At 43.0% G+C, this 20,496-nt stretch overlaps 1 protein-coding gene across 6 annotated transcripts in view; it reads right to left on the bottom strand.

The window, feature by feature from the left end:
- The window catches only part of PACRGL (parkin coregulated like), a 61,908-nt gene that overhangs the window by 4,322 nt on the left and 37,090 nt on the right, over window positions 1–20,496 (bottom strand). For 5 of the 6 annotated variants that reach the window (XM_033948615.1, XM_033948605.1, XM_033948640.1 and 2 more), the window contains exons 5-7: window positions 16,109–16,243; window positions 14,534–14,641; window positions 3,156–3,236 (exon numbers count right to left, since the gene is read on the bottom strand). In XM_033948615.1, coding sequence (XP_033804506.1) covers window positions 3,156–3,236; window positions 14,534–14,641; window positions 16,109–16,243 — 324 coding nt within the window. The remainder of the gene's footprint in view (window positions 1–3,155; window positions 3,237–14,533; window positions 14,642–16,108; window positions 16,244–20,496) is intronic. The other variant, XM_033948649.1, reaches the window with a different exon arrangement.

Below are 20,496 nucleotides of genomic sequence, written 5' to 3' on the forward strand. Positions count from 1 at the left end.
ATGGAAGAAGTAACTAACTTGCTAGACACGCTCACACACACACACACAAAAGTGACACTGACTGCACATACTATAGCAGGACGTATTTATCCACTCCTACCCTAGCTGAGAATTCTCAAGCACCATTCTGACCTCATAAGTAACTTCTTGTGTTTAGATTGTAAGCTCCTTCGAGCAGGGACTGTCTTCTTCATTACTCTGTACAGCGCTGTGGACATCTGGTAGCACTAAAGAAATAATTAGTAGTAGTTCTTAAATAAGTCCCCTTATTTTCTTACTCCTTATACACTATCTTATACTTCTATATGCTCCATCTTTGCTTATACCCTATGCTGTTTATTAAAATGTTTTACTGTGTATTGTGTTGTCATTGTAACATCAAACAGCTTCAGGCTGGAAAATAGCAAATGTCACGCCCATCTTCAAGAGGACTGGAAAATAGCAAACGTCACACCCATCTTCAAGAAAGGCTCAAGGGGAGACCCAGGAAATTACAGGCCGGTGAGCTTGACCTCGGTCCCAGGAAAGATGATGGAAGCGCTGATTAAAGACAGCATTTGGGAACACATCGAAAAAAATGGGCAGCTAAAGACGAGCCAACATGGCTTCTGCAAGGGCAGGTCATGCCTCACGAACTTATTATACTTCTTTGAGGGGGTGAACAGCCAGGTGGATAGAGGGGAATCCATAGACATCATTTACCTTGACTTCCAAAAAGCCTTCGACAAGGTACAACACGAAAGACTGCTAAGGAAGCTATGGAACCACGGGGTGCAAGGGGAGGTCCACCGATGGATCAAAAACTGGCTGGCGGACAGGAAACAGAGAGTTGGAGTAAAGGGCCATTATTCAGATTTGCAAAGGGTCACGAGCGGAGTTCCACAGGGGTTGGTGCTGGGACCGCTCCTGTTCAATATATTTATTAACGACCTGGAGGCGGGAACAAAATGTGAGGTTATTAAATTTGCGGATGACACTAAACTATACAGCAGGGTCATAACCATGGAGGATTGCGAAGACCTCCAAAAAGATCTGACAACGCTGGAAGAGTGGGCCAAAAAGTGGCAAATGAGCTTCAACATAGGGAAATGCAAGGTCATGCATATTGGGAAAAAGAACCCGATGTTCACTTACAAGATGGGGGGATCACCGCTAGGGGTGAGCAACCTTGAAAGAGACCTGGGAGTGATGGTGGACACAACATTGAAGGCGTCGGCGCAGTGCGCCACAGCCTTAAGGAAAGCGAACAAAATGTTGGGTATCATTAAGAAAGGTATCACAACCAGGACGAAGGAAGTCATCCTGCCACTGTATCGTGCAATGGTGCGCCCGCACCTGGAGTACTGTGTCCAGTACTGGTCGCCGTACCTCAAGAAAGACATGGCGGTACTTGAGAGAGTCCAGAGAAGAGCAACTAAGCTAATAAAGGGTATGGGGGACCTCCCATATACTGACAGACTGAAAAAGCTGGGGCTTTTCTCCCTGGAAAAGTGACGACTCAGGGAGACATGATAGAAACCTTCAAGATCATGAAGGGCATAGAAAAAGTGGACAGGGACAGATTTTTCAAACTAAGGGGAACCACAAGTACAAGGGGGGCACTCGGAGAAATTGAAAGGGGAAAGGTTTAGAACAAACGCCAGAAAATTCTTTTTCACCCAGAGGGTGGTGGATACATGGAACGCGCTGCTGGAGGATGTGATAGGCAGAAGTACACTACAGGGCTTCAAAGAAGGTCTGGATAGGTACCTAGAGGACAAAGGGATTGAGGGGTACAGAAAGGAGTAGAGGTAAGGTTATAGGGACAGGATTAGAGGTAAATTATAAAATTAGTCAGAGACCACTGTTCAGGCAGTGGGCCTGATGGGCCGCCGTGGGAGCGGACCGCTGGGCAGGATGGACCTCTGGTCTGCCCCAGCGGAGGCAACTTCTTATGTTCACTCAAGGTTATATTCATATAGATCAACGGTCTCAAACTCAAACCCTTTGCAGGGCCACATTTTGGATTTGTAGGTACTTGGAGGGCCTCAGAAAAAATAGTTAATGTCTTATTAAAGAAATGACAATTTTGCATGAGGTAAAACTCTTTATAGTTTATAAATCTTTCCTTTTGGCTGTCTTAATAATAATATTGTAATTTATAGCTAAAGAGACATATATGATCAAGAAACCGTTTTATTTTACTTTTGTGATTATGATAAACATACCGAGGGCCTCAAAATAGTACCTGGCGGGCCTCATGTGGCCCCCGGGCCGTGTGTTTGAGATCACCAATATAGATCATCAACACAAAGCCTCAAGCTAATTATATTCATAGACCTCAGTAGTGCAGGCTACTATGGATATCAAAACTTTCCCATATAAAGCACAATAGCACTCAGATCGTCATCGGTCCTGGTCCCAATTAAATCATTTTCTTAGTAGAATATAAATATGTTTTAAATATCTTTATAAATAGTAGTTTCAGTAGAAAAAGGAAACAATATTCATCTTAATCTACGCGGTCAAGGGGTTAGTATTCCGACATAGAGCTATGTTTCGCCCGACAAGGCTTTATCAAGGAAATCTCTCTTCATTTTAGCAAACTTCTAACGTGGGGAACATGAGTCTGCTAAAATGAAGGGGGATTTCCTTGATAAAGCCTTGTCAGGCGAAACATAGCTCTATGCTCTGGGGTTTCAAGGAAGGACTGGATAAATTCCTGAAAGATACGGGGACTGAGGGATACAGATAGGGATAAAGGTTAGGAAAGGGTATAGATAGAAGGATAAAGGGGATCAAAAGGTTAGACAAGGATCACCTTACAGGTCATGGACCTGATGGGCCGCCGCGGGAGCGGACTGCTGGGCGCGATGGACCTTTTCGTCTGACCCAGCGGAGGCAATTTCTTATGTTTTTTATGTCGGAGTACTAACCCCTTGACCGCGTAGATTAAGATTAGTATTGTTTCCTTTTTCTACTGAAACTACTATTTATAAAGATATTTAAAGTAGATTTATATTCTACTAAGAAAATGATTTAATTGGGACCGATGACGATATGAGTGCTATTGTGCTTTATATGGGAAAGTTTTGATATCCACAGTAGCCTGCCTAGTAGCTTGCGCTGCAAGCAGTATTTTTAACCTGCCAAAAGTAGACATCTGTGTAGCTTACCTTTCCACCATTCTGTTCTAGCTTCTGTAAAGCATTTGTAACCTCATCTTTGAATTTTTTATCCATAAGTCTCCTTGAAAGCTTAAAATGCAAAAAATAAATAAATTTTAAAAAAGGATGCGCATAACTTTTTTAACAAATTTCAATTATAACTATATTTTGAAACATCCAGGAAGCTTTTAGAGGTAATTATATTACATAAGCTTCTTACGGAAGCTAATAATATGGACCAACATCAACAACCACAGCCATAATGTTGTGACCCACTTTGATAACCTCCTTGGGGGCCAGTAGGTGGAACACAAAAATTTATAATAAAAATACCTAACTATAAAAAGTGGTAAGCACATTTATTTGAAATATTAAAAATACTAAAACATTTCAATTTCATCAATATTTCAATCATAAAACAAACAAGGTGAGGGCTATCACAGAGGTCCTGGACTCTTCATACAAACAGCAGGTAGTGAAAAGGTAAAAAGGAAAACTACTTCTGTGCAAAAAAAGAAAAACAAACCGGCTTGTTTCGTCACATGTTTTGCACTCTCAACAAAGTCTCTCAAACAATCCTTTCACAGGCAGTCCCCGGGTTTTTACCTTTGCTGGCCGGCTGCCTCCTCCCAGCTGCTCTTCTCTTCACAAAGCCGCAAGCAGCGGCTCCTGCATGCAGCTCGCAGCAGACCCGGAACCGTTCCCTCTGATGTCAGAGGGAAGGTTTCCGGGTCAGCTGCTGGCCACGTGTAGGAACCGTGACTGTGGCTTTGCAAAAAGAAATGCAGCTGGGAGGAGGCAGCCGGCCAGCGGAGGTAAATACCGTGGGAAGAAGGGATGAATATGGGATGCAGAACAGAGGGAAAGACAATGAAGAGGGTATTGGGACAAGGAAGGGAGAAAGAGGATCACGTTGGGACAGGAAAGGAGGAAGAGGGGGCACGTTGGCACAAGAAGGGAGAAGAAGGGTCATGTTGGAGCACAAACTTGGATGGATTGAAGGAAGGAAGGAGGGAGGGAGCATGAACTTGGGACACAGAATGGAGTTAGAGAGGAGCATGAACTTGGAACATAGGATTGAGGGAGTGAGGGAAAGAGATGCTGAGGTGGGAAGGGAACAGAAAGGGAGAATTGTTGGGCATGGGTGTCTGAGAGAGAGGGAAAGAGATGGTGCACATGGAGAAATGAAGAAAGCGATGAATTGTCGGGCATAGGGAGGATATTGAACATGGTGGTGGGAGAGGTGTGAGGTACAGATGCATAGGGAAGGGAGATAAGAGGGAGAAATATTGGATGTGGTGGTGGAGAGTAGCAATGTCTACTGGAAGCCAGACCTTCCCCAGGTACTGCAGCCAACAAGATACGCTGGGAGGATCCTTGGCCTCAGGACCTCCCCCTTTCAGAGACCTCTTGCCTCAGTGTATCACACTGGAAAGCTTCCTGCTTCGGGACCTCACTGGTTCTACACTCTCTTAGGGCATTTAAGCTTCCTTCCACCCTAAGCCTTGCCCCTATGATTCAGGACCTGCCGTGGCATTTTAGCACCACCTGCTGTTAGGCAGCTAGACTTTACCCTCAGTAAGGAAGTGCTAATACCGTTACCATACATTGATTCATAAAACATTTTAATAGGACAAAATATACACTTCCTATTGCACATTAAACAAAAACATGTCATAATTTACAAAAAGCAACATTCATAAAAAACACAAATCTAAAAAAAATCCTTTTGGATTTAATTGAGTACTATCAAAAGGTCTTTAAAAAAATGAAGAGTGAAGGGACAAATATAGTCAAGCACAGGTAAGACAAAAAAATCAACATGGTTTTTCAAGACTGTACTAAATGAGAAAGAACAAAGAGAACAGAGACAAATGAGAAAAATAAGTTAAGCGTAGAAAAGTTTGAAATATGTTTATTTCGTGGCACTTCAGGTTTATAAAAAAACCACAAAGAATGGAGTCTTAACTATATCAACTGTGGTGTCGAGAATAATGTTAAGAGAGTATATGCCAAAATGACCAAACTTTAGTGCGACTGAAGCTTATTGGATAGAACTCATCTTTGTACAGCCATTAGTTTGCTTTATATAGGGTTTGCTACTTATGGAACCTGCCATCAAGCCTCCCACTGTGTTTTGGGACTTTGGAGTTCTTATCCTGATGATTAAAGCTCCTTATGAGCCACTAGATCCCTGCCACTTAAAGTATGTAACCTGAAGGTCTTACTTTGGAGGTAGTTATTTCAACACATATGGTTAGTGGGCTGATTCACCTTATACTAAATTTGTTAATAATGGAGCGTTTCTGTGCACCTATCCTTAACTGGTATCAAAGTTCCCCTTGAACCAGTCAATAGTCCCTTCATTTTTTTTTCCTAAATTGCATTCCCATAAAAGTGAAATGTGTATTGCATGTTTAGACTGCATGAGAGCCTCAACTTTCTATCTGGTGCGGAGTAAAACCCATAGAACATCTACCCAGCTATTTGTTTATTTTGATCCAGACAGGATGGAGGCTACCATCAGCATATGTACACTTTTCAGTTGGCTAGCAGACTGTTTCCTTCACTTATGCCCAGGCTGGGCTACTCTAGAGGGTCATGTGATGGCTCATAATGACAGTGCTATGGCTATGTCAGTACCCCACTTAAGGTCAACCTCCACTGAGATTTACAGAGTTGTAACATGGACATTGGTCCATATATTCACCTCCCGCTACAACCTAGGTCAAGACTTCAGACACAACTGTAGATCTGGCCAAACAGTCCTCCAGAAACTGTTTGGGATTTAGAATCTAACTGCATTCCCCAGAGCACTTCTCTTGTAGTTCTAGGCTGCCTTCCCAAAAAATAAAATGTCCTCCTTCCTCCAAAATATTGGTGTCTGCCTTTTGCAACACCACTTAAGAACATAAGAAGTTGCCTCCACTGGGTCAGACCAGAGGTCCATCGTGTCCAGCGGTCCGCTCCCGCGGCGGCCCATCAGGTATATGACCTGTGAAGTGGTTCCTGACCATTTCTATAACTTACCTCTGCTTCTATCTGTACCCCTCAATCCCCTTATCCTTTAGGAACCTATCTAAACCTTCCTTGAACCCCTGTACTGTGCTCTGGCCTATCACAACCTCTGGAAGCGCGTTCCATGCGTCCACCACCCTCTGGGTAAAAAAGAACTTCCTAGCATTTGTTCTAAACCTGTCCCCTTTCAATTTCTCCGAGTGACCCCTAGTACTTGTGGTTCCCCACAGTCTGAAGAATCTGTCCCTGTCTACTTTCTCTATGCCCTTCAGGATTTTGAAGGTTTCTATCATGTCTCCTCTAAGTCTCCTCTTCTCTAGGGAGAACAGCCCCAGCATTTTCAACCTGTCAGCGTATGAAAAGTTTTCCATACCTTTTATCAGTTTAGTCGCTCTTCTCTGGACCCCCTCAAGTACTGCCATGTCCTTCTTGAGGTATGGCGACCAGTACTGGACACAGTACTCCAGGTGCGGGCGCACCATTGCACGATACAGCGGCATGATGACTTCCTTCGTCCTGGTTGCGATACCCTTTTTAATGATACCCAACATTCTGTTTGCTTTCTTTGAGGCTATCGCACACTGTGTGTCGCTTTCAATGTTGTGTCCACCATCACCCCCAGGTCTCTTTCAAGGTTGCTCACCCCTAGCAATGATCCCCCCATTTTGTAGCTGAACATTGGGTTCTTTTTCTCTACATGCATGACCTTGCATTTCTCTATGTTAAAACTCATTTGCCACTATTTTGCCCACTCTTCCAGTCTCGTTAGGTCCCTTTGTAGGTCTTCGCAGTCTTCCGTGGTTCTAACCCTGCCGCAGAGTTTGGTGTCATCAGCAAATTTAATAACCTCACATTTCGTCCCCGTCTCCATTGTGTTCTTTTACTGTGGACGATAATCTGTAGCTGGGTCCTATATGTGAGGATTTACAGACCTGCTTAGAATTGGAGAAAATAAAGTTACTGGTACAGCAGGACTTGAATCCTCACCCCAAGGGGTTGTATTCCTCTAGCTAGTAACAGATTGAGGAGGTCCTGCGCAACAGCAGCAGGTAGGGACAGGCACAAATGTGTAATTTACTTAGATTTCAGCAAAGCTTTTGATACAGTTCCTCATAGGAGGCTGTTGAACAAACTTGAAGGGCTGAAGTTAGGACCCAAAGTGGTGAACTGGGTTAGAAAATGGCTGTCGGACAGACGCCAGAGGGTGGTGGTTAATGGAAGTCGCTCGGAGGAAGGAAAGGTGAGTAGAGGAGTCCCTCAGGGTTCGATGCTGGGGCCAATCCTGTTCAATATGTTTATGAGTGACATTGCTGAAGGGTTAGAAGGAAAAGTGTGCCTTTTTGCAGATGATACCAAGATTTGTAACAGAGTAGACACCGAAGAGGGAGTGGAAAATATGAAAAAGGATCTGCAAAAGTTAGAGGAATGGTCTAATGCCTGGCAACTAAAATTCAATGCAAAGAAATGCAGAGTAATGCATTTGGGGATTAATAATCGGAAGGAACCGTATATGCTGGGAGGAGAGAAGCTGATATGCACGGACGGGGAGAGGGACCTTGGGATGATAGTGTCCAAAGATCTAAAGGCGGAAAAACAGTGTGACAAGGCAGTGGCTGCTGCCAGAAGGATGCTGGGCTGTATAAAGAGAGGCGTAGCCAGTAGAAGGAAGAAGGTGTTGATGTCCCTGTACAGGTCATTGGTAAGGCCCCACTTGGAGTATTGTGTAAAGTTTTGGAGACCGTATCTGGTGAAGGACGTAAGAAGACTTGAAGCGGTCCAGAGGAGGGCAACGAAAATGATAAGAGGCTTGCGCCAGAAGACGTATGAGGAGAGACTGGAAGCCCTGAATATGTATATCCTAGAGGAAAGGAGAGACAGGGGAGATATGATTCAGACGTTCAAATACTTGAAGGGTATTAACGTAGAACAAAATCTTTTCCAGAGAAAGGAAAATGGTAAAACCAGAGGACATAATTTGAGGTTGAGGGGTGGTAGATTCAAAGGCAATGTTAGGAAATTCTACTTTACGGAGAGGTTGGTTGATGCCTGGAATGCGCTCCTGAGAGAGGTGGTGGAGAGTAAAACTGTGACTCAGTTCAAAGAAGCGTGGGATGAACACAGAGGATCTAGAATCAGAAAATAATATTAAAAATTGAACTAAGGCCAGTACTGGGCAGACTTGCACGGTCTGTGTCTGTATATGGCCGTTTGATGGAGGATGGGCTGGGGAGGGCTTCAATGGCTGGGAGGATGTAGATGGGCTGGAGTAAGTTTTAATGGAGATTTCGGCAGTAGGAACCCAAGCACAGAATCGGGTAGAGCTTTGGATTCTTGCCCAGAAATAGCTAAGAAGAAAAAATTAAAAAAATTTAAATTGAATCAGGTTGGGCAAACTGGATGGACCATTCAGGTCTTTATCTGCCATCATCTACTATGTTACTATGTAAGCATACTTCCTGAAAAGTTGCTGGGGTACCATTTCTATCCAAGGCTCCATTGGTGATATCACCTATGCCTCAGAATTCAAGTCCTGCAGTTCAGGTAAAGAACTTTGATTTAAACCAGTGCTGTTATGACTGTTTGATCCCCTCTGTCATCTTCTCAAGTCAATACATTGTCACCCCATCCACTTCTGAATGAAAAGCTTCTAGGTATTTAGAAGCTTCACCCTACAGCTCTGTTACTACTTTTCTTTCATCTGCTCCTATAGTCCTCCTTGTTGAGCTCTGTCAGTTCTGTTTTTTCCACCCTAGGGGTATATCTACTTAAGAGTTTTAAGCGTTAGCATGTGAAAATTCTTACTGCAGAGCATGTTAAAGCATTTTTTAGCATACTATGCACATGTCTCTTTCTTTTTTGGAGGGAGCATGTCAGAAGTGTACAATGAGTGTGGACACATCATGAGTGTCGGAACAGGGGATAACACAGGGGCCACGGCCTACCCAAAGATTGGCGGTTGCTGGTTGGTTCCTACCCACCCCACCCCACCCCAGTACTTTTAAATCTTCAGGCAGACGCCGTGCAGCATCAATGAGTAGACCTGCCCAAAAACCCTTCATTCTACTTCCAGGGACAGACCTGCTCGTTGACGCTGTGCAGTGGCTGCCCAAAGAAGAGGTGGGTGGGGGGAGTTGGGAGCTGGTGAGAGGTTATGCCACAGAGTTCTGCTGGCTAGGCCAGAGCCCCTGCCCCCCCCCCCCCACCAAACAAGACAGCATTCCACTGTCTATGGGACACACTATTCAACTAACATGTTGGTATTTGCGCACACTAACTGGTTAATGTGTCTATAATGTGGGAACCCTTATGCCTCCTAAATAATAGGTGTTAATTGCTCCCATATCAATTTTTTTCCAGGTAATGCACACTAATGTGAACATTAGCATAGCACTTGAAAAATAAATACTCTAAATGACCTGTTTCTTGGCTTAATGTTTGGAAAAGTCCCACATTATCGTGCGTTAAGCCCATTTATTAGAGCACTTTAAGTGTCCTTAAACCAATTAGGTTTTATGCGATTTGACTAGACTATAAGCTGCATGGAGCAAGGACAGTCTTATGTATATCTGTATAGCTCTGCCTGCATCAACCAGGGCTATGGAAATTAGTAGTAGCATTAGTATAATAATGGCTGTTGTACAATAATTTTGTGTTAGAATGGATCAAATATGTGTGTAAACCCAAAGTAAGAAAACCACAAAGAATGGAATCTTAACTATATCAACCATGGTGGTCAAGAGTAATGTTAAGAGAGTTTATGCTAAAATGACTCAAACTTTTTATTCTTGAAAATTGAGGCTTTATTGGTGTGACCCAACATGGTCTGTGTTTCGGCTACATCAAGAGTGATATTTTTCTTAGTTGGTTTAAAACCACTATATCGTCAACTCTCGATTCTTATTAGTTGTATTGATCACATGACCCATGAAGGCTCTGTATAGCAAAATCACGGCCTATGTTGGGTCGCACTAAAAAAGTCACAATTTTCAAGAATAAAGAGTTTGGGTCATTTTGGCATAAACTCTCTTAATATTATTCTCGACACCACAGTTGATATAGTTAAGACTCCAAGTTGGTCTTGAGATGCACCTTAGAAGCTCAGTGGTTTTGCTTCCAGCCAAAACCAAATCTTTAACTGGAATACAGAGAGACAATAAGATGAGGCTGACATATCGAATGGGAAGAGGTGTAAGAGGAAATAAGGGTCGAAAGGCATGAGGGATTCCTGGAATGTAAAACCTTACAAGCAAGGGTAAGAATTTTAAAATGTATTTGAAAAGGTACTGGAAGCCTCTGCTTCCCCTGGATCGGTGGCATGGAATGTTGTTACTCTTTTGGGTTTTGGCCAGGTACTAGTGACCTGGATTGGCCACCGTGAGAATGGGCTACTGGGCTTGATGAACCATTGGGCTGACCCAGTAAGGCTATTCTTATGTTTTTATGTTCTTAATGTACAAGTAGTGGAGAGAGGTGATCATATTTATAGGCATTTGACAGTAACCGGATGGTGGTATTTTGAACCATCTGGAGACATTTCAGCTGAACTTTGGAAAGACCAGCAAAAATGTCACAACAGTCTAAATGCAACAAGACTAAAGAGTAAAGAAGGGTAGCACAGGATTCATCATCAAGAATACTGGAGAAAACATATAAGGTGAAGAGAATGAAAACATGATTTAATAATTGTAGAAAAGTGCCCAGAGAAGGATAATTCAGACTATACCAAGATACTTTAGAAAACTGACCAGCTGAAGGGAGAGGGGGGGGAGGGAAGAGATCCTGAACAGAAGGTGAAACAGAGGGGCAACTGATTTGGCAGCATTGAGAACTAATAGGTTAGTGGAGAGCCATGTATCACTTTTATTTAAGCAGCATTGGATAGGGATCAAATCTAATTTTGAAGGGCTTCTGAGGAAAACTAAAAGAATATTGTCTGCATATATATAAAACTTTATACACATAGACTGGATAACAGAAGCTAATGGACTGAAAAATATATTAAACAAAATAGAGACAAGAAGGAACTTTAAGGGACACCACAAGAAAATGGAAAGGGATCAGAACGAAATTAGAGGAAGAGATACTAAAAATGTTTGCATAGAAAGAAATGGAGTAAGCCAGGCAAGTACTGTATCAGTAATATTCAAAAAAAGCTAGTCTATCAAAAATATGGTAATTCATAAGATCAAATATGGCACTGAGATCTAAAGACACAAGAAGAATGCAGTCACCGTGATCTAAAGAATCTAATAAGTTGTTTAACAGGAAAGTCATAAAGGTTACTGTTGAGTGATCTCAGCAGAAGCCAGACTGGAAATGGTGAAGGATGATAGAAGATTCAACATGAGCAGAAAGCTCGTCATAAACAATAGGCTCAGTAAGTTTGGCTAGAAAAGGAAGATTTGATATTGTTCTGTAATTAGAGAGAACCTCTCAGTCCGACAAAGAATTCTTGAGAACATGCTCGATGATGAAGGGTTCTTGAGAACTGGTTTGATGACAGCAGATTTCCAAAACAATGGTTCAGTACCTATTGATAGGTTTTGAGAGATCATAGATTTAAGTAGAGGCATAAGCCCATGTTTGTTGATTTTTAACCAATATGACAAGGATCTGGTCTAGGAGACAAGAGGTCTTAAGGATTGGGGAAAATGTTTTCTCCAGTTGAGTAAGAGAGGGTATGTACCAGGGCAGAAGGAAGCTGAGAGAGCAAAGAATGAAGGACATCAATTTTATCTATAAAATGTTAAACAAACTCATCAGCTGGGAGTGGGCCAACACAAGAAGCCTGAAGAGTTATGCTAGTGAGCTGAGAAAGGACGTTAAAAAGTTGCTTTGATCAGCTTGCAGCCTTAGAAATCCAAGAGGTATAATATCATTGCTTTGCTAGCCAAAGTTGAAACTAATCGTAAGATAGAGCTGAGCAATAGCATTCTCTATCCATTGGTAACTTAGTGTGATGCCAAATGTCCTCGAACTTGCAAAGTTGTTTCTTCAATAATTTAAAACCTTCCTGGTACCAAGGTTTGTACATAGGGAGAATAGTTCTGTTACAGAAGATCATCATGCGTAAGGAGACATCCTAAAGAGCAGATTGTTCTGAAAGAGGGTGGGAGATGAAATCTGTCAGGAAAAAAGTAGAATAGGGCAAGAGCTAAGGGGTCAGTGGAAGAGAAGTCAGGCTATGGACAGATCCTTGGGGCAAAATAGGATGGGGAGGAAAAAACTGCAAAGTTAGTCGAAACTGGACTAAATAATGGTTTGACCAAGGGATCAGGGAGGCAAGGACAGAAGAAAGAGCCAGAGAATTGGAAAAACGGGTAAAGACTAGATCTAAGGTGCACCCAGCCTCATGGGTAGGAACAGGACACTGTTTAAATCCAAATCGGAGAAGAAATAATGCATATGTAAGTCAAAAGGTCACGCTAATGAACATTAAAATCTCCTCGGATAACCAAATTGGAATAGTGGGTTACTACATCAGATAGACACTGTTGAAAAGAGTTTAAAAGGCTAGGGTCTGGAGCAGGAAGAAGGTAAACAAGGAAAAAGTGTAGAGAGGGTGCTGTTAAGACGGAGTAGAAGGACATCTGGAAGGAGAAGAAACTCATGGGAAAGGTCAGTGAGGGTAAAAAATGATGGCATGATAGGTGCAAGGTTACTGCCCTGCTTACTAGATGATCGTGGGGCAGAGCAGGTAACTGGGAGGCACAGAGAACAGGGTCTCACCAGTACGGCGTCAAGTTTCAGTCAAAATCTAAGTCCAGATTTTGTATCAGTTTCAGTACCAAATCCAAAACCAATATTTGGTCAGCCTCTTATCTGCCTCTGATAGATCTAGAAGGTATTCAAGTAGTTTTTGACAGGGCAAGAGAAGGTATCCCTGGATGGCAAACAACTTCCACTTAAATCCATATGCCTTCTTAGTGAAATCCTTTCTGGCAGCTAGGAAGACCTATGAAATACTATTAAACAAATTCGGGGAAGACAATGTCAACCTTTCAAAATCCTTATGGGATGCAACAGAGCACCTTGCTCTTTTATGATCAGAGTTGGAAAGCACTCCAGTCCAACAGACCCTAAATATGGGAACCGTATTTGTCTTAGCCAATAAGGGCTATGAGAATCATGGTTCCCCAAAGGCTAAAGTGAGCTAACACAAAAAAGAAATAAACTTAGAAACTACCGAAAAATCTAAGAAACTGATGGATGAACGCCAAATACCACACAACAGCAACCAGACAGAACTTACAGACTTATCATAAAATAGACAACCGCAATGAAAAATAGGTTTGATAGGCTCTATGAAAAATATTAGACCAAGAAGGTCCCACGTTATAGCAGTAGGCGGGAAAAAGCATACATGCACAGCAAGACAGCCCAAACACTCCCAGAAAAGTTGCTAGAGTACCATTTCCCAGTCCAAGCTCTATCAGTATCATCATTCATGCATGAAGATTCAAGTCCTATCTGTTCTTGGGGAAGGTAAGTTGTGTGGATGAATTTTTGAACAGAATGTACTGCAAAAAGACGTTTCAATGGGCCACCTTGAGGAGCAGGCGGTAGATATTTAGTGGATAACGGTTTTTATAGCATTATACAGTAGAGGAAAAAAGTGATATTTTAGTAGACATTTGGCTGTGTGCAGAAAACAAGAGAAAAAAAATTCAAAGATACCCCAAAACTTCAGGTTTAGAGGGTACTGGAAGAATGACAGTAAGGGTTATGTACAGAACTTAGAACATGGTAAAAATGGAATGGAAGCAAATTTAAAGGAAGAGGTAATTCCTTTAAAAGTTTCAAGTTTATTCAAAGATTTTTTAAACTGCTTATTCAGGTTTCTAAGCGGTTTACAATATAAAATTACATAAAAACACGTAAGAACATGGGATACTAAATAACATCAAAATCTAAGTAAAAACTCTGATAAAATGTACGGACCTACTTCAAACAATAGGGTAGTGGGGAAGAACTACAATTATTATAGAAAAGGGAAAAAAACTGTAGGAATGAGATGGTAACAATTTTCTTTTAGTTTTGTCCTTAAAAGGACAGTTGTTATCCATGTTAGGTTTAAGTGTAGGTGGGGCATCCAAGCAACAATGCCAGACAAGTAAAAAAATTGTATAATGAACAGAATCCGTCATTGCATGCCATTTTTAAACTGTCCAGGCAAGGAATAATTGAACTAAATTGTTATTTTTTTATTTATTAAAAAATTTATATACTCTATAAATCCTATATGGTTTACATAAGTCATAAATCTTAAATATGTAAAAAAACTTTGCTATAAAATCCAGACTATCTATCTAATAAAGCATTTGCAGGTAATTACATCATACAATATCTCATCATAAGAAAGCACTTACACTTGTCAGTAGATGTTTAAGGTGATCATTAAGCGATGGCCCAACAACACTACTCAGCTGTACCAGTGCATTCAATCCTCTTTCAAACACATCTGCATCTGAATGTGCCTTTGAAGAAAGGAGCATTAATAAATCAGACAGAAATTACCCTCCCAGTGGATGAATAGGCCACAGTTTTATTAACCTTCAATATAAACGTATCATTCACCAGCAAGAAGACATTTTATTGTCACTACCAGCCTGTCTCTTACCCAGCTATATCATACTGGACAACTGAGGCATGAGGCAGCTTATGCCATATTGTCCCCAAGTTCTAATTCGGAGTCTCTCCAAAACCTCGACGTAAAAAAAAAAAAAAAATAAATAAAACCCCACAACAACAACAACAACGCAACATCTTAAACATGTTTATTGCTCAGCCACCAAAGTCTGTGGGCCATCTTAGGCCTAGATTCACTAAACTCACCAATCTGGGCGATTGTTGTGCGATTCGTGGCCGAGTTCTGCCAGGCAACCGATCACCAAAGAGTCCTCTTGCAAATTACCTGATCGGACGCACTTCCTACAGCGATCCCATGGATCGCTGTAGAGCGACTAAGACAATCGAGATGAACGCGCAGATTCTCCTTGTTGTTGTAGATGCGATTTGCGCATGCGCTTGCTCTTCGCGCACAAGCAAAGTCATAATAACGGGGGAGGGGTGGCTGCAGTTGACTTGAGTGGATATAAGGAATCATTTCAATTTAATGGAACAGAACATGCTTTAGCCAGATTATGGAACAGAACACGCTTTTAATCCACGTGTTAAAACCGCGGGTTAAAACCACGGGCTCGCACTACACTTTTTACAGAATACATGGGGAACAATGTACAGTTTTATTTTTTATTTTGAGGGCTATTTTGTAACCTTGATACTGGGATTTCAGGGTAGCAGAGAGCAAGAGAGTCGGCAAGGACATAAAGCGACTAGTCCTTAGCAGTCGCTTACTTTTGGATCAGCAAACTCTATCAGTGTTTCTTCTGCTTAGTGAATCACTGCCTTCCTACTTATGCATGCCATTTCCCCTCATTTGCATGGGCAGATCGGGTGGGAGATTGATCAGGCAGAAGGTTAGTGAATCGGGTCGGGGTCGCAAACGATCTCAAACTGGTCGGGACATGATCGGTGAGTGTAGTGAATCTAGCCCTTAGTGATTTGCCCAGAGTCACAAGGAGCAGTATGAGATTTGAACCCACAACTTCAGGGTGCTGAGGCTGCAGCTGTAACCACTGCGCCACACGTTCCCACTGATTTCTTTGCTTATCAGGCAGCAAAATGGCGGAATTCTTTTGCCACTACAGTTTAGAACTTCTCAATACAGTATATTTTGTAAACTGTTGAAGTTTAGAGTTTAATTTAATTTGTTTCTGAAGATCGTAAATTCCTAGGAATACTTAGCTTTGGGTTTGTAAACAGCATTGAATGCTATATGTGGGTATATGAGGGATATAGGGAACATAAGGTAATGTAAGATAAACCAACTAAAATCCACTTGCTAACACCACTCTCACAAATGGAACTTTGCAAAGACGTACCAGAGAAGCCTTCAATACTGGAACAAGTTTGTGTAATAAAGGAACAGTTTTTTCTTCAGCTCCTTTAACCATTAGTAGTTCCTTAAAACCTTCTTTGGAAACAAATGTGTAGGGATGCTTTGTTTCTCTTAAACCCTGTGGAAAAATTAAAAAAAATCTTGGCAATTAGATGGTGCTGGTACATAAGACAGTATTTCACTCTCTAAACCTAGCTTTGCTTGCAAAAACTCAAGAAAACACACACACACCACCTTGTGGACCCATCTAGTAGTTACTGTGAGATTAGCACTAAACAATCCTGTTTATTAGCAGATATCTGGTTATGATAAAGTGAATGCTCTGTAGAACATATTGCCTCCCATTTAACTATTTTTGGTGTCTTCATTTCCACATGCACCTTAACCTAGAACATGTGTCCGCAGTCAAAAGAGAGTATTTTACAATTAAAATTCAGTGTTTCTCCAATAAATTTCCATTATTTAAATACAATTTCCATCTGAAAAACATCCTTTTGATAGTCAGACTAGTAGTTTGAAAACTTTACAAATGAACAATAGAGATAGAATAGATTAACAGAATACAATAATAAAATTATCAATCTTATTAGTGATAAGGACAGAGGGAGGGCTGTCATCGGAAAAAAAAAAAAAAAAGACATCTTCCCCCCCTCATCCTGAATCACAGACATGTGCAGGCAGCACGCCTTGTACATAGCTAGCATAAAATCCAGGGAAAACCCCACCGTCAGGAAAGAATCATGCTCAATTGCAGAGGAAGAGGTCCTGTTTTTCCAATCTAGGTGGGAGCTCAGCAGAAGACTGAAAAACCCAAAGAAGAAAAACCCATCGAAAAAGGCTCACCCAAAGTCAAAAACACTGAAGAGGCCTGAAAAGAACCACGAAAAGGGAATCACCAGAAAACCCCGTGATGGCAAGGGAATCCCTAGTGCCTGCTGTGGTAAGAAAACCCAGGGCCTCCCCACCAGCAGCAGCTGCGATGGCTGGGAAAGCCCCAGAGCCTTCAATGGTTGGGGAATCCCAGGCCTCCTCACCACCCATGGCCGACTCTCCCTTTGCGGCCACCAAGGAATCTCTCTTGCCAGCTTGAAAGCTGACCCCAACAAGGGTTCCCCTTTGCACGGCTGCAGGCAAAAAGAACAAACGGCAGGAGCAAACTGAGCACTTCTTAGATTGAGAAATGATTATTGTGAACCACCAGGCAAACTCAATTCAGAGGCTGGTTAGCTAGAAAGGAGAAAAATGAATGAAAGTCTTCCCTTCAGACCGGCACTAAGAAAAATCAATGGCTCTGCCTGTTTTGTTTTGTTTTTTGCTTTTCTGAACTTTAATACTTAAGGGAGCACACTCCACTGGCTCTCCAAGCAGTGCCTTCAGGCAAAGTGTACAACTGAGGCACCTCTAACTAAAAATTGGGGAGAAAAGTACACTTTGTAACCTGTAACACCAAGGAATCCACCTTAGATGGCCTAAACAGTTGCTGGAAACTGGAATCCATGGGGCATAGCTTTGACATCGTCCTAGCTGCTTGCAAAGGCCCTTCTAGTATTTCCCAATAGAGGGAAAACATTTGTCCCCTTCTCTGCTCTGTCCCCGCAAGCTTGATCCCTGTCCCCACAAGCTAGGTCCCCATCCTCGCAAACCGTCTGACCCCATCCACACAAGCCTCGAATAGTTATGATTTTATACTGAACTTATTTTATTAAAGTATAAAAAGAAACAATATTCTGTACAATTGTCATTTTATAAACACAAATAATACAGAGCAAGGATCAACAAAACCCCCGTCTCCCCTCCCCTTATAGTTTCTCCACTATCGAGAAAACTGAATAAACCAAATTACTACAAAATGCTACACAAGCTAAGGGGGGACAAGTCCAGGACAAATATTAGGAAGTTCTGCTTCATGCAACGTGTGGTGGACACCTGGAATGCTCTCACAGAGGAGGTTATTGCGGAATCCACCGTTCTAGGATTTAAAAGCAAACTAGATGCACATCTCCTTACGAGAGGCATAGAGGGATATGGGTGACTAAAATTACGCCAGGTGTACACTTGGCTGGGCCTCCGCGTGTGCGGATCACCGGACTTGATGGACCAAAAGTCTGATCCGGAGATGGCAGTTATGTTCTTAAAAAATCATGCTAACAGAATATCGCAGTCACACGACAGGAATAGTGTTAGGGGAGTGCAACTTGGGCAACTGTCCCCTGCTCAGAGAGAGCCCTAAGTCAGCTGGAAGCTAAAGAAGCACAGCCTGGGCTTTGCGGTCCCCTGTTATGTCTAACACCAGCTCTAGCAGGATACATATCGTATTTCCCCAACGATAGGCCACGGCTTATACATAGACTAATTTTTTAGCCCGTTACATTAACAGGTGCTAGCAGCTCTTCTCCCTTCCTTTTACCTCCCCCCTGTCCAGCAGCACCCCTTCCCTGCTCTCTTTTTACACTTCCCCCTCCCTATTCTCGGTTTCCACACTTGCAATTTCACATAATCACGATGTTTTTTTTTTTTGGGAGGGGGGAAAACAAACAAATCCATATTTTTGCCTTCCCCCCGGCATCCCAGCCTTACCTGGTGATCTAGCAGGCTTTTGGGGCAGGAGAGACCTTCCTACGCTCCTGCCCCGTGTAGATCGCCAATAGGAAATGGCTGTGGGGAGTTCCCGTTGTAGTCTTGAGAGACTACAGGAACTCACAGCAGCCATTTACTATTGGCGATCTGCATGGGGCAGGAGCGTGGGAAGATCGCTCCTGCCCCGAAAGCCTGCTAGACCACCAGGTAAGGCTGGGATGCTGGGGGGAAGGCAAAAATATGGGTTTGTTTGTTCCCCTCCAAAAAAAGAAAAAAATCATGATTATGTGAAATTGCAAGTGCGGAAACCGAGATAAGGCCGGGATGCCGGGGAAGGCGGGAGGGAGGCGAGGGTGGGTCAGAGCCGAATATTCACGGTATTTCCCTATTCGCAGTCCGGCTCTGCCCCTATCCCCCGCGAATGAGGGAGATATGTACCTCCCCCCTGTCCAGCAGTACTCCTTCCCTGCTACCCGTCAAGCAGTAGCCCTTCTCCCTTCCATTTACCTCCCCCCTGTCCAGCAGCACTCCTTCTCTTTTTACCTCCCCCCTGTCCAGTAGTACCCCCTTCTCCCTTACCTGCTCCCCCTGTCCAGCATCCGCTAACCTGGGCAGCCTCGGGGTTTTTGCTAGGCCAGCCCGCCTCGCATTATTGAAGTGGGCCGGCCTAGCAAATGGCCCGCAGCTTCTTGATGAAACCGCGGCTGTTTACGCTGCTGGTCTGGCCTCGGGCTGGGGAAACGCAGCTAGTCCTTGTCTGTGCGCCATTCATTGAGGCGCAGGCTGGCTGGGGTGTGGGAGGGGGGAAGCCATTGGCACGTAAGTGCATGAGAACAGAGGCCGATACAGAAACCGCCACAGGGTCCTACTGCACATGCAGCGCCACGGAAGCACAGATCACGGAGTCAGGGATCACTGCGTTTGAAGTGCGCATGCACGCTTAGGGTTTTATTATGATAGATTTTAGAAAACTGCCTATGTGATGCAGCTTGCTTAAATGGGGCGGACTATCTAAAGACATGAAAACTCTTTTTTAAAATCACATACCTTTTTATGTTTGAATCTGTTTATTAAATTTTTACAATGAAAGAGAACAACAGGAACATTATAAAAGAGACTTAAAATAACAGTAATATAAGGGAACTGAGACCTGCATTCTTATGACCCTGTACAAAATACAACAGTAGCTACCCAACAGATTTATATACCAAGGGGCTGACCCAGGAGAATCGCAGGTTTGTTGGGGGGGGGGGGCTTGCCGCTTTTGACCTGCGATTGTGAACAAGGGAGGGGGTTGTTGGACCTGCAATAGGGAGAGGGGCTGCTGGACTTGCGAGGGGGGCTGCTGGCTGGGAGGGGTGGCAAGGGAGAAGACTCGCGGCAGATCTATTGCAGGGACAAGGCTATTTACTGCTCCACAGGTGATGAAAAGCCTTTTTCCCGTACCTGCGTAAAGGGACAATTCCCCCTCCCCCCCGTACCTGTGGGTTAGCCTTGGCTAGCCACGGGAAACGGTCCCCATGTCATTCTCTATTTCCCAATGCTCCGTCAGCATCATGGTGATCTCGGGATGTGAAGGAAAAAATGTGGACTGGGTATTGGAGTTGCTCAACAGTGAGCACTGTGTAGCAGCAGTTTGTGGCACTTCTAAATCTAATTCCCACAGAGACCCCACAATGACTTCATTTAAATTGATTGGCTTGAAAAGCCTGCACAATATCAGATGCTCTCTCTGGAGTAATCTAAGGAAAGAAAGCACGCGATAGGCATGTGGGATCTCTTAGAGATAGGAAG

This window comes from Geotrypetes seraphini, chromosome 1, assembly GCF_902459505.1.
Source record: "Geotrypetes seraphini chromosome 1, aGeoSer1.1, whole genome shotgun sequence".
Taxonomy (NCBI): Eukaryota; Metazoa; Chordata; class Amphibia; order Gymnophiona; family Dermophiidae; genus Geotrypetes; species Geotrypetes seraphini.